This window comes from Castor canadensis, chromosome 1, assembly GCF_047511655.1.
Source record: "Castor canadensis chromosome 1, mCasCan1.hap1v2, whole genome shotgun sequence".
NCBI classification, from domain to species: domain Eukaryota; kingdom Metazoa; phylum Chordata; class Mammalia; order Rodentia; family Castoridae; genus Castor; species Castor canadensis.
The window spans coordinates 9,232,333-9,244,946 of NC_133386.1; the positions used below are offsets into that span (position 1 = coordinate 9,232,333).

A 12,614-nucleotide genomic window follows, 5' to 3' on the forward strand; every position below is an offset into this window, starting at 1 on the left:
AACTAAATTTCAGAGCTATCTACTTTACAAGTGCCAGTTTACAATCATCCCAACAATCTCTGAAGGTGGGTTTCCTATTTTTACAGACAAGGACTCAGAGGCACAGAGAAATCCAAATTCAATGACATGTCTGAGATCCCTAAGCTAGCCAGCCAGGATCTGCTACTGTAGCCAGAGCTTCTACCATTAAACCATGCCTCCAGGCTCAACAACACTGTTTTAAAAAGCTTATTCAACAATTTCCTCAACAGATCTTTCAGTTTTATTTTTGCTGCAAATGAAATACAGCTATGTACATTTGAGAATATTTACTGATTCTATTTGCAAACTGCACCTTATTCTACATGTTTAAAATATTTTTTATCCAGCTGGGTTCCAGTGGCTCATGCCTGTAATTCTAGCTACTCAGGAGGCAGAGATCAGGAGGATTACGGTTTGAAGCCAGCATTGGGCAAACAGTTCAAGAGACCCTATTTCAAAAATAAGTAACACAAAAAGGGCTGGCAGAGTTGATCAAGTGGTACAACACCCACCTAGCAAGCATGAAGCCCTGAGTTCAAAAGTAACAACAACAAAAAATATACCCTTTCCCATTCACTGAGGCAGAATACCAGTATTATAGTTATAGCAGAACCTTTTTTGGGGGACAGTATTGGGTTTGAACTCAGGGCCTCCAGCTTGCTAGTGCTAGGGATGAACCGAGGACCTTGTGCACTACTACTGTTGTAGAACCTCTGCTCTGAGTCCTTGCTCTACGATTGAGTAATGTCCCCAGTCCTTAGGGATTACAGGCACGCACCATCATGTCCAATTTAATACAGATTTTTATGTTAACTGTGATGCACACTCAGATCCCTAGAATTTTAAGAGAACCATACTAAATTTTACAAGAAAATCTGGGTTCAAGGAATTAAGAGTTTTTGACCTGACAAAGTATTTAAAACAAAACAAAAAAACCCAGAACCCCCCTCCACAAAACCCGTAACAAGAATATTTAGGACTTTTTTAAAAGTAAAAAAGCAGTAATAAATAGCTCCAGTGATAAGCAGCCATCTCTTGTCATGGACACCTAAAATATGCCAAATCAAATAAAGACAATCAGATTCCAAGAAACAGAGCCCAGATAAAATGTCACTGGAGTTCTCTCCGTTCATTAATAGTTGGAAAGTCAGAAGTCAGGTACGTGGCCGTAAGCGGGCTCACCATTGTCATATGGTCTCATCTTTCTTAACACAGTGTCTGGAGAAAGAGATTTAACATTTGCCTGTGCACGACTTTTTAAAAGTAAGAGCTCAAATAAAGATTTCCCTTCACTCAACACTTTTTGCAGTCTTTGGCAGTATAGTTTTCTTCATATCTTTCTTGTGTGTGTGGGGGGGGACTGGGGTTTGAACTCAGGGCTTCGTGCTTGCAAGAAGGTGCCTGAGCCGCACCTCCAGTCCATTTTGAAGATGGGGGTTTCATGAACTATTTGCCTAGGCTGGCCTCAAAACTATCCCCTGGATCTCACCTGAGAAGCTAGGATTATAGGCGTGAACCATGAATGACTGATACTCTGCTTTTTCATATCTTTTTAACTGTAAGATCCTAAGAAAATTTCCTTTAAGTTTCGGGTTAATATGAAAGGTATTCAGTTTTGTATTTTTTTTTTTTTGAGGTATTAGGTTTGAACTCAGGGCCTATACTTTGAGCCACTCTACCAACTTCTTTTTCTTGTGATAGGATTTTTCGAGATAGGTTCTCTCAAACCATTTGCCTGGTCTGGCTTCAAACCATCCTCCTGATCTCTGTTTCCTGAGTAGCTAGCTAGGATTATAGGCATGAGCCATGGTACCCAACTTGTTCCTTTCTTTTTTGGACAAGTTTAATAGGAATTCTCATAGAGGATAAGGTATAAATAAATCTCATTTTTCTCTTTTTAAAAACATTTTGAAAATTAATTTCAATATACTTCCTTTTGTATGAAGTATACTTTATACTGTTAGTACCATTATTCTGAGATGTACACTAAACCAGAATACCAAATGGTATGAAAAAGAAGAGGATCACCTGGTTTAACTGGATTTTAGGGCATATGGATTATAATGTAATATCTACTCCAACTAATGCAGATTTTGACTGTATTTATTTTATGTTTTAACCATTACAATGTGTATATTTTAAATATTTATATATGTATGTATTTATCGCTTCATACAGTATAGGTGTTACGAAATACAACATCCAAGTCCTGCTACCGTACTCCCCAAAAATAATTATATGATTGTGGGTATTTTTCCAGCTATTGGCTATACACACATACACACTTCAGCTGCTAATTTGCTCTGCTCTGATTTCCTAATAACAGAGTGCTCACTTTTTTTTTTTGGTACTGGGGTTTGAACTCAGGACCTACACTTTGAGGCACTTCATCAACTCTGATTTGTGATGGGTTTTTTTGAGATCAAGTGTTGAGAACTATTTGCCCAGCTGGCTTCAAACCATGATCCTCCTGATCTCTGATGCCTGAGTAGCTAAGATTACAAGCGTGAGCCACCAGCACCTGGCAGAACACTCACTTTGACAGAGAAATGTGACCAACAAAGTTTGAACAAGGAAAAGCATTTGGTTGTTTCTAATTCTCTACATTAAAAAAAAATTACTTTCAGGGAAATGCAAACTGTAATTTATAGTAATATTACATGTTCCCACTAGAGCTGGCTAGTAGGTTTTATTATTTTTGAGATATAAGTATTGCCAAAGTTTTCACCTTGGCATATTTAAGCAGTAAATCTGTGAAGCTTCTAATTGAAACAAAACCAACTACATGTATACTAAAAAAATCCACAATTATTAACAGAAACAAGCAAAGTAAGTTATCTAGGTTATACTGATAATCTAAAGGCATACTCCATTACATTCTTAATGCATTAAATTGATATTAAAAAAGAAACATTTTAATAAAGAGCAATAAAAGCCAAATTACAGCCATTTGTTAAAGCGGGCATGCTTGTGCTCTCTCTTTTTTTTTTAAATTCTAAGGTACAACAAAATCAGTTCAGGGGCTTTTGTCTGAACAAATAATCCTATGTTCTTTCCCACAACATGCTCCTAAACAATCTTCTAAGTCTAATCAGTCACATAAGATAATGAATGAAGGGAGCCATCTTTCATATTTGTTGCTTATAATTCCTAAGTTGGTCAACATGCAGCATTTTCACTTCTGGGTAAGAGAAAAGGCATTTTGGTCCATTAATTCACCTACTCGCTCCTGAAGGACATTAACCAACTCTGCTATTACAAAGACATGCGTGTCGTCAATGTCTTGAATGATGAACCTCTTCCCTAAGGCATTGGACTCATCCAAATACAAGAGAAATTGCTTCATGGCAGGATCGCTGTAGAGACAAACACATGATTACAAGACATCTTGTGGTTAAACCACAGCACAAAGACTTGAGCAATTAAATTTGAGCATCCAGAATTTTTAAGATGATTTTTTTAAAGTTGTGCACCATTACTCAGCCCCTCATTTCCTCTCTGCCTCAAGAGAGATTTATGGATATGACTTCATTTTACAACTTTAGTTAAAGCAAGTTTTTTTTTTTTTGTGGTACTGGGGCTTGAACTCTGAATCTTCCAGAGCCTCTCTTCCCAACTATAAGTGAGCCCACATAAGGGAACTGTTATGGAAATTAAAGGCAAAAGGTACTAAGGACAGTGTTGGGCTAGCAGTAGGTAGTCAAGATTCTTTCCTTCTTAAAATTTAGACTTGAACTAGTGTGAACTATCACTAAGATTCTTTGAAAGAAATCCTAATAATAAAACTGCTTTGTGGAGGGAGGGAGGATAAAAGAGAATGATGGAGGGGAGAATCCAATTATGATATATTGTAAGAACTTTTGGAAATGTCACAATGTATCCCCAGTACAACAACAACAATAAAACTGCTTTGTGACTACTGAGCTCAAAGAAGAGATCCAAATTAAATTTTGTTTACTTGTTTTTAGTTTGGAATGAACAGGGTGGTCAAAGGGAAAGAGAAATACAATTAATTTCTTGACAGGCAGTACAGACTTACAGCAATATGACTCTTTCATAAAAACCCTGAATCAAGATACAGGACAACTCTTTAGATCTAAAAATAATAATGTATTTAACAAAAGATGATAAAAATGTCAATACAGATTTTTTTAATCAATTACAGAGGTAACAGTTTAATACAAAAGTGGTCATGTAATTTACTGAAAACAATAAAAGCAAGCTTTTATGATTTCAAGTATAAACATGGGCATTAAATAAAGCTATCCATGTGTTTATTTCAATTACTAGATCACGTTGGAGATGATCTGGGGGATTTGGGCTTTTACTGAGTGACATGATTTAACTTACAAACTAACTTAAATTTTAAATGTAAGGTCGTATTTGCTGCTGACTGAGAAAGACCAGGAGAGGCAGAGGCAAGGGTGGAAACAGGGAAAGCAATTGGTAACCGCAATAATCCAAGCAGATGATTTGGACTCAGTGGTGACAGTGGAGATGAGAAGTGGTTGAAAACAAGCTAACGTAACTTGAGTCTAGACGTGAGTTTTCACAGACAGAACCAAAGAGATTCCAAGAGTTTTGGTCTGAGCAGACGGAAGGATGGCACAATCTTTTACTAAGATAAGGAGGAATGTGGAAAGAACAGCTTTGCAGTTAAGATCAAGACTTTGTTTTTAGGTAGGTTACACGTAACATGCCTATGCACCCAAAGGAAGAAGCTGGTTACATAATTCTGGAGGTCAGTGGTGAAAAGTAAAATTCAGTCATCAAGATATAAACAGTATTTAAAGCTGACAAAGGAGTGAGTATAGCTATAAAGAAGAGTCCAGGATAGAGCCCTGGGTGCTCCAGTATCAAAAGGTAAGGAAAAAAATGACTCAGTAAAGAAAATCATGAAGAAGCGGTCACAGAGGCAGAGAGTTCTGAAGTCCTAGGGCTCAGTGAACAAAGGCTACTCAGAACAAGGGAGTGAGCAATTGCGCCATATACTGCTAATAGGTAAAGTCAGAGAAGTGACCACTGGATTCAGTGACCAAGCTTGACAAGAATAATTTGGGTGGAGTGCCAGGAGCGGGCTTTAGAATAGGAGGGCAATTAAAGAAAGTGAATAGAAGATCTTCTGAGAAATTTCGCTACAGCAAACAGAAAAGAGAATGGGAGCTGAAAAGGTAGGAGATGAACAGATTGCAGGTCTGGTAAACTGGAAGAAATCATATAGAGAGGGTCCTACACAGAGCCAACTGGGAAGAGGAAGTAGTGGTCAGAGTCAGATGCCTGAGAACAAGATTCTGAGGAGACGGTGGTGTTGGAAAGGACAGGTCTAGATAGGCTGATGTAAAAGGAAAGCTACTGAAGAGTTAACAAGTAGCCTTCAAGGAAAAACCTTTAGGAAAGATCTGGATGTTTGTAGATGATTATAAAAAAGGAGGGTTAATGGGTGGTCAAGCCTGAAATCTGAGATTCATAACTGGGAATTTCTGTGGAATAGGGTGGGAGATGTGACAGTGGGGAGCAAGGTAAGTACCTGTCCTGTTTTCTGATCCAGTGATACAAAAGGTATTAGAGGGGGCTGATGGCGTGGCTTAAGGAATAAGAGTGCCTGCCTTGCAAGCCCTGGGTTCAAATCCCAATACTGGGGGTAAAAAGAAGCTATTAGAGGGAAAAAGTTACCACTTGGTAGGCCTGTGGAAGCAGTGCACATAGGAGAAAGTCCAGTTTTCTTGTAGCAAAAAGGAAAAGACGGTGGTGGAAAGAAGACATGGGATTCTGCTGCTGATTCCTTGCTACATTCCAGAAGGCAGTGTGGAAAGGATTAAGGAGAAGAAAATTTATAAGATAATGGTACTCCAAGGGATGAAAGATGGTTAGGGAGTCTGCAGCTTGCTGGGTAATCAACAAACAGGAAAAGGAAGCACAAAATGCCTAATAAGAATAAGGGTCTCCAGGCAAACTGAGACATAGGACTGAAAGGGAGAAACAAATGATGGTGGGTGGGAGTGAGAATGGCAAAGAGACCACAATAGTCGCAGATCTAAGCAGATACAAAAATGTTAAATTTCACATTTTTTGGCAATTATACTGAATAAAAAATAAAAAGCTTTCTAAAGCAGCAGCAACTATACACTGAGAAATCTCACTGAGGTAAACAACTTATCCATTATGGACAAAGAGCCCTGGGAGAAACAGAAAAAGGAATTAAAGAGCAATTCTAGAAGGACTGTGGGGTTGATGCAGCCAGTTTAACAGGGTGCTTCCAGATGATATTGCAGAAAAGAAAATGAGGCCCATAGGACCAGGAAACCAAAATTTCAGCTCCTCTGAAACTACTGTTTTTTTTCCTTCTCAGACTCACTTTGCTATACAAATATGGGTGTGAGGTTAGGGTGGGGAATAAAAGATCAGTTTAGAAAGAGGCAGGTGTGAGAGCTGGGGGATAAAGGAGATAGGCAAAACCCCTTAGCTTAGTCGTCTATAACCAAGTTGATTCCTCGTTTCCATCTAAACAAGAGACAAGAGAAGATGTAGGTGGTGACCTTGGTGTCACTTTATCTTCTTTTTGTCCTTGACTGTCTCAATTCCCACAAAAACCTCATATATTCTATAAAAATCATACATTCAAGAGGTTTCTTGGAAGAAATACAATTTACACAATGGGAGGGACAATTGTTTTATAAAATAAACTTCAGTTCCAAATGTAGCAATAATAACAAGACATTACAAAATTACTGTCTAAATGTGCTATATTATTTTGTCACTGATTGAGTTTAGGGCATTCATAGATGATTCAAATTTACTCTCAGTAATTGGTTTGGAGGGCTGGTGAAGTGGCTCAAGTGGTAGAGCGCCTGCCTAGCAAGTGTGAGGCCCTGAGTTCAAACCCCAGTGCTGGAAATAAATAAATAAAATTAAAAAAATAATAAATAAATAAAATAAAAATAATTGGTTTGGACTAAGAGGTTTAAGGACAGCAAGGATAAGTGGTTATGAAGTCTAGTATCTATAGAAATTTTCTGAATGGAACAAACGTATATCACTTCAATGAAGTAAAAGATAAACCAAAGAAACAAAGGACCGCTGTGGGGCTCGCCTGCTAAATCATCCTGCCAGCACTTCCAGAATTGTTGCCATTCGAATATTTATCACTGTTGTTTAGTCACCTCTTATAACATCTTCACTGGAAATTACTCCGTATTTTTCTTTAAATTGTCTTTAAATTAAATACAAGATTTTAATGTGTTAAGTTCCATTTTTTTCCTCTCAAAAAAATTTAAACTGGTCATAGGGAAAAACCTTGTGTGTTCTATACCCTAAAATCATCTTAAACACCAATAATTTAAACCCCCCAGTATCTGGGGGAAACTGCCAGCTAGCAAATGAGTTTTGCTCAGAAGAATGGCTGACCGACCAATGAGACAATGAAATAATTTTCTCTTAATGTCAGTTGCCTCAATTGAACCCTTTTTTTTTTTTTTTTTTGGTGTAGAGGATTAAACCCAGGGCCTTGCATATGTTAAACATGTACTTTATCATCAAGCTACAACTCCAGCCCTCCCACTAAATTTAAGAGAAAAAAGAAGTCAAGTTGAATTCTAAAGCATGTACTTAAAATATAAATTGTAATAATTCAAAACATGTTCTATTAAAAAAAACAACAAAGTTTCAGGGACATTCTGATATGAAACATGGAGGGCCTCAAATACTCTAGTCTGAATACAGGGCTATCTCACTTCTTCATAGAAGGGGGTTCTGGAAGAATCCTGATGGCAAGGTAGGGAAAAACTCTAAAACTAAGTGCATATACATACTTGGTTGAAACCCTGAGATCAAGGATATATAGCAGGAAAAAATTTCTTTGCCTTAGAAATATGAAGAGCAGATCAATCGACTGCCTCCTAAACAACCTTGGGGTTGTCTAATCTGAGCTATAAAATACGATTCTAGGGTTGGGGTGTTATTCAGTGCTACAGCACTTGCCTAGCATCTGTAAGGTCCTAGGTTTAATCACCAGTACTGTAAAACAACAACAAAAAAGATTCTAAAAAGTCTAATACCATGACTGGGTCTACCAAGATCATGCAGTTAACTGTAAAACAGACCACAAAATTAAATGGTCAGAGTTGTAAGCACGGTCCCTTCTAATTACAAAGATAATCTTGGCTTTATCAATGGTAAACTATCCTCCCAGGTAATAATTAGCCAACTGGTATATGAACTGAAATTTTTAACGTATTCTTTATAAAGTTTGTATTTCCTGGGAGTCAAATGAGTGTGAAATAGTTCTGCTGATTTACTTCCCTCTTACAATATACAAGCTATAAGATAATGAAAATCTAAAGGATGAGGGATGGTTTGGGAGTCTGTGGCTTTTTGGGTGACCAACAAACAGGAAAAGGAGGCACAAAGGGCATAATTACAGAGCATATGGGTCTCAAGGCAAATGGTGACAAGAGACTGAAAGGCGGCAATAGCTATAGATGGGTGAGAGAGTGCAAAAGTCACCCATTTAAACAGATACAAGAAATGATAAATTTCCAAGTGTCTTCTGAATTTGGGTTTCGTCCAAATGAGATATGGGTGTCTAGATTATGGTCCAGTGTATGGTAGGTGTTCAATGACTATATGGTATATTAAGGTCTGAAAAAAGTGATACCACAGGGGACAGTGAGTTATCCAGAACCTCAGCCTCTAATTCTCGATTAGGTTTCTCTGTTTTCAAGACACAAGATTCCAAAGAGTGTACTGGACTCAGAAAGCTAAATCCCAAGTGACTATGTTTTGATTTTAGCCTAGTCTGCTGGAGCCTAGTTCAAAACAATAGCCTCCTGTAAGCCTTATTCAACACTCTCACCTACTATGATTCTCCCTGTGGGAAGAGAGAAGATGTCAAGGAACATTAACAACCTAGGATTTAGGCTGAGATTATAAAACCTGATTTGATTCTGTTAACCAAATTCATTTAGTAAACAAATGTTTAGTAAGCACTTCCTACACAAACATAGGTTCTAGTCAACTTGAAATGATTTATATATATATATACACACACACATATACATACATATATCTGTACATGAGAACTTAGTAATATATATGTGTGTATATATGTATGTATGTATGTGTGTATAATTTTTTTTTCGGGTACCGTTTGGATGCCTGAGAAACTTCAATGAACATGGCCCTCCAAAAAAGCAAAGACTGACAAAAGAATTATAAATACTGTGAAAGAAGAGATTAGTTTTGCCTGAGTTCTTGCTTCTCTCATGCAACACATTTAGAAGCCAAACCTACAAAAAATAATTTTACCTAATTACCTAAATACCTAATACTGACCTACTAATACATATTCCTCCAATTGTTTGCTTATGTGCTGCAAACTGGTTGGGATTTGTACCTCTGTAAAACAACCTTCCCTGATGAAGCACTTGTCAAACTAACTGTGGTAACTGCACACCAGAGGTCTGCTCTAGCACCTGGAATTGGACAGGGACATATGTTTGGCATATGCTGCTTGCTTCAGTAATCACTGTGGTTGTCTAGATTCGAGCAAATGCTGGGTGTGAGTCTGGCAGTTGATGGTACATCCCAAAAAAGATGTTTTCACTGACCTTGTTTTGATATAAAAATACAAATTCATAAACATTTTTTACTTGACTCCAGATCGGTTTTTTTTGTTTTGAGGATTGAACCCTTTCCTCACATACACTAAACACAAACTCTAACACTGAACTGTACTCCAGCACCTTCACCTTCGATTTGGTATTTGATAAGCCATGAGAGGAAAGAATCATACATTGAAGTGCCTTGATTTTTCAGTCTACTAAAGTTAGGCCCAAATGGCCACCAAAATAATTGGTTTATTTGCTTTACTATAGACTCTGTAAGTAAAAATTACAGGTCATTGTTTTGGACTAAGCTCCAATAAAGACTAGGCTAAAAATAAAAATAGAGTCACTCATGCTAAACTTTCAAGTCACTAAACTGTTTATCTGATCTGCAGAGAAATCAGATCAGATTTTCCTAAATAGGTCAGTTTCAATTGGTATGATAATGAAGTTGCTTTTGCCTTAATCCATATGCAAAAAAGGAACCATAAATAACCTGATGTAATCTTTCATTTTTTTATGGTTCTGTCTTCTTGCTTTCTTCAGGAGAAAGTTCTTGAGTTGGCGATGCAGCTCACTGGTAGATTGGTTGCCTAGCATGCTCACTGCCCTGGGTTCAATCCTCAGTACGGATAAAAGGAACTGAAAAAAACCAGATGCTGGCTGGTGGAGTGGCTCAAGTGGTAGAGGACCTGCCTAGCAAACCTGAGGCCCTGAGCATAAACCCCAGTACTGCCAAAAAAAAAAAAAAAAAAAAGAGAGAGAGAGGGTTTTAACTTGTGGTATTATCTGCAGTTTTAGGCATCAATTAGGGTGTCTTGGACTCCATCCCCCAGGGATGGATGATATTCCAATCTGGTGTCCAGTCACCACTCCACTAAAGCAGCATTCATCTATGGCCTCATCCCACACCTCACTGGTACAGCCATCAACTTCCTGAAATACTTCCTGTCTTAGATTCCCTTCCTACCTCACTAGCTGTTTTTTTCTTCACTGCCTTTGTTGGAATCTCCTCTGCCTAAACCATAAATCTGTACTATTCATAAGGTAACCTGCTAGTCAGATGTGACTATGAACATTGAAAATAGTCTATGAGATGTGCTGTAAAATGTGTTGTATTAACTTTAAAGATGCACTCTTACTTGAGCCATGCCCTACCTCTTTTTTTTTGAGATAGGGTTTCATTAACTTTGCCTGGGCTGGCCTCAAGCTAGAGAACCTCTTGCTTCCACCTCCCAGGTAGATGGGATTACAGGTGTGTATCATCACACCCACTTCATTCTACTTTTCAATGTAGCTACTAGAAAATTTAAGACTAGATTTAGCTACCAGAAAAATTTAGCTACTAGAAAATTTATGTGGCTTGAATTATATTTCTATTGGACAGTGCTAGTCTAAGTGTTGGAGGTATTCTAGGGTTTGGCCTTGTTCCTCCTCCAGCTTTGCCAACACAGTAAATGTAACATTACCCATGCAACAGCTCATATTAGAGATGAAAAAAAGTAGATAGTATTATCAGACAATTGGAATGTCCACAAGGCAGGCTTCCCAGATGAGAGAATGGGGCAAAAACAATCAAGTGAAGACTGCAGGGTTGTTCCAGAAGTGCAAGTTTGAGGACTGGGTGATAACTAAGCCCTGCATTTCAGATTGCCTTGAGGAACTCAACCCTGTTATGGCTCCAAGGTCCTTTCTTATTCTCCTAGTGGGAAAAATGGCTCTCTTTTCTCTTTTTTAAACACCACAGTTCATAATGGGGAAGACTTAAGTTCTTGAACTCTTGCCAGCCCTAACATAACTAGTCAACTCCTAAGGTCTGAGGAAAATGCAAACAGATTTTCTAATGGGAACTCGTCTAACAAATATACTGCCTCTGATTTAAAAAAAATTGTTGGAAACAATGCCAATTACATCAATTCAACAGAGACACTTAAATGTAGCATCAGAAAGAAACTTAGCAACAAAATGAAAAACCAGATAGGATTTTAGAAAACGCATACATGTAAATCAAGATTCAAAATGTAACTTTAAAACTCATGAAATTTCAAAGCTACTAACCATTCTATAAGCACTCCTTTCAAGACGTTGACCATCTTTTCCCAGCTAGGTGCAGATGACCTCAAGAATGCTAATAAAAAAGGATAAAGTAACAAAGAAAAAATTCAAAAGCATCAACTTCAATATACTTTGGGGATTTATCTCTGAAATGAGACAAAATATTAAATGTCAATATTTAAGTCCATGGAAGACAGTTAATACTAAGAAAACATAAATTCCAATCTTAACAAAACCATAGTGAGCCTACTTAGCATATTAACAAGGCATGAATCTTACTTGCAAACAAAATTTTAGCAAGGGCCAATTAATAAGTGTGAGATCCTGGGAGGTAGTAATTACAGAATAGCTGTTCTGAAAGGACCCTCAAAAATTGCACTGGCCTGCCCAATTTATTTTATAAAGGAGACCGAGTGGGAGACTTAAGTCATAATTTCTGCCCCTCCCCCCCAAAATCCAAGACAGATGGCCAGATTTCGTGTTCCTTCGTTAAATAAGCCACAGGATCCCTCAAAGATCTGCGCAGGAAGATCGCCGCTCAGTGCGCTCCAACCTAACCCTTCAACTTCAACACCTGGGCGCGGGGTCACTCGCCCCCACAGGAAACCCGCGAAGTAAGCACGGAACGGCGGCCCGACCCGGGCACGTGGGAGCATGAAGGACACGGTCCTGCCCGTCCCCCCACCCCCAGCGCTAACAGGCCAGGATCTGGGTCTTTTTTCCTCCTCCCCGCTTTATGCCGTATCGCACCCACTCCACTTTCCCTAGCGGCTCCGAAGCTCCACACACACCTCCACCAGCAGACCCAGCGGCGCCTCGGCGTCACCGACAAAGTGCGCCTGTGCCGTTACGTCAGCGCGCCAGGGACGTTCTTGTGGGTGGAGCGCGCCGGCAGGAGGCGGGGCCGGGCGGAGCTGACGGGGCGGGGCTGGCGGG

At 38.7% G+C, this 12,614-nt stretch overlaps 1 protein-coding gene across 2 annotated transcripts; it reads right to left on the reverse strand.

Moving 5' to 3' along the window:
• Positions 1–1,607: 1,607 nt before the first annotated feature.
• On the reverse strand, positions 1,608–12,554 carry Gtf2h5 (general transcription factor IIH subunit 5). 2 transcript variants are annotated; one of them, XM_020156862.2, is made up of 3 exons: positions 12,470–12,554; positions 11,682–11,751; positions 1,608–3,377 (listed from the first exon to the last, which is right to left on the reverse strand). In XM_020156862.2, exons 2-3 carry the CDS (start codon positions 11,714–11,716, stop codon positions 3,197–3,199), a joined length of 216 nt encoding a protein of 71 aa, XP_020012451.1. In that variant the 5' UTR covers positions 11,717–11,751; positions 12,470–12,554; the 3' UTR covers positions 1,608–3,196. The 2 variants fall into 2 exon arrangements, with proteins under 2 accessions (XP_020012451.1, XP_073927539.1); XM_074071438.1 differs by having other exon boundaries at positions 12,429–12,504.
• Positions 12,555–12,614: the final 60 nt, after the last annotated feature.

Excerpts from the sequence above, each read along its gene's own strand:
- Gtf2h5 (XM_020156862.2), bottom strand. The coding sequence starts at position 11,716 with ATGGTCAACGTCTTGAAAGGAGTGCTTATAGAATG. Across the intron at positions 3,378-11,681 it reads AAAGGAGTGCTTATAGAATG|CGATCCTGCCATGAAGCAAT; the intron begins GTTAGTAGCTTT and ends TTGTCTCTACAG.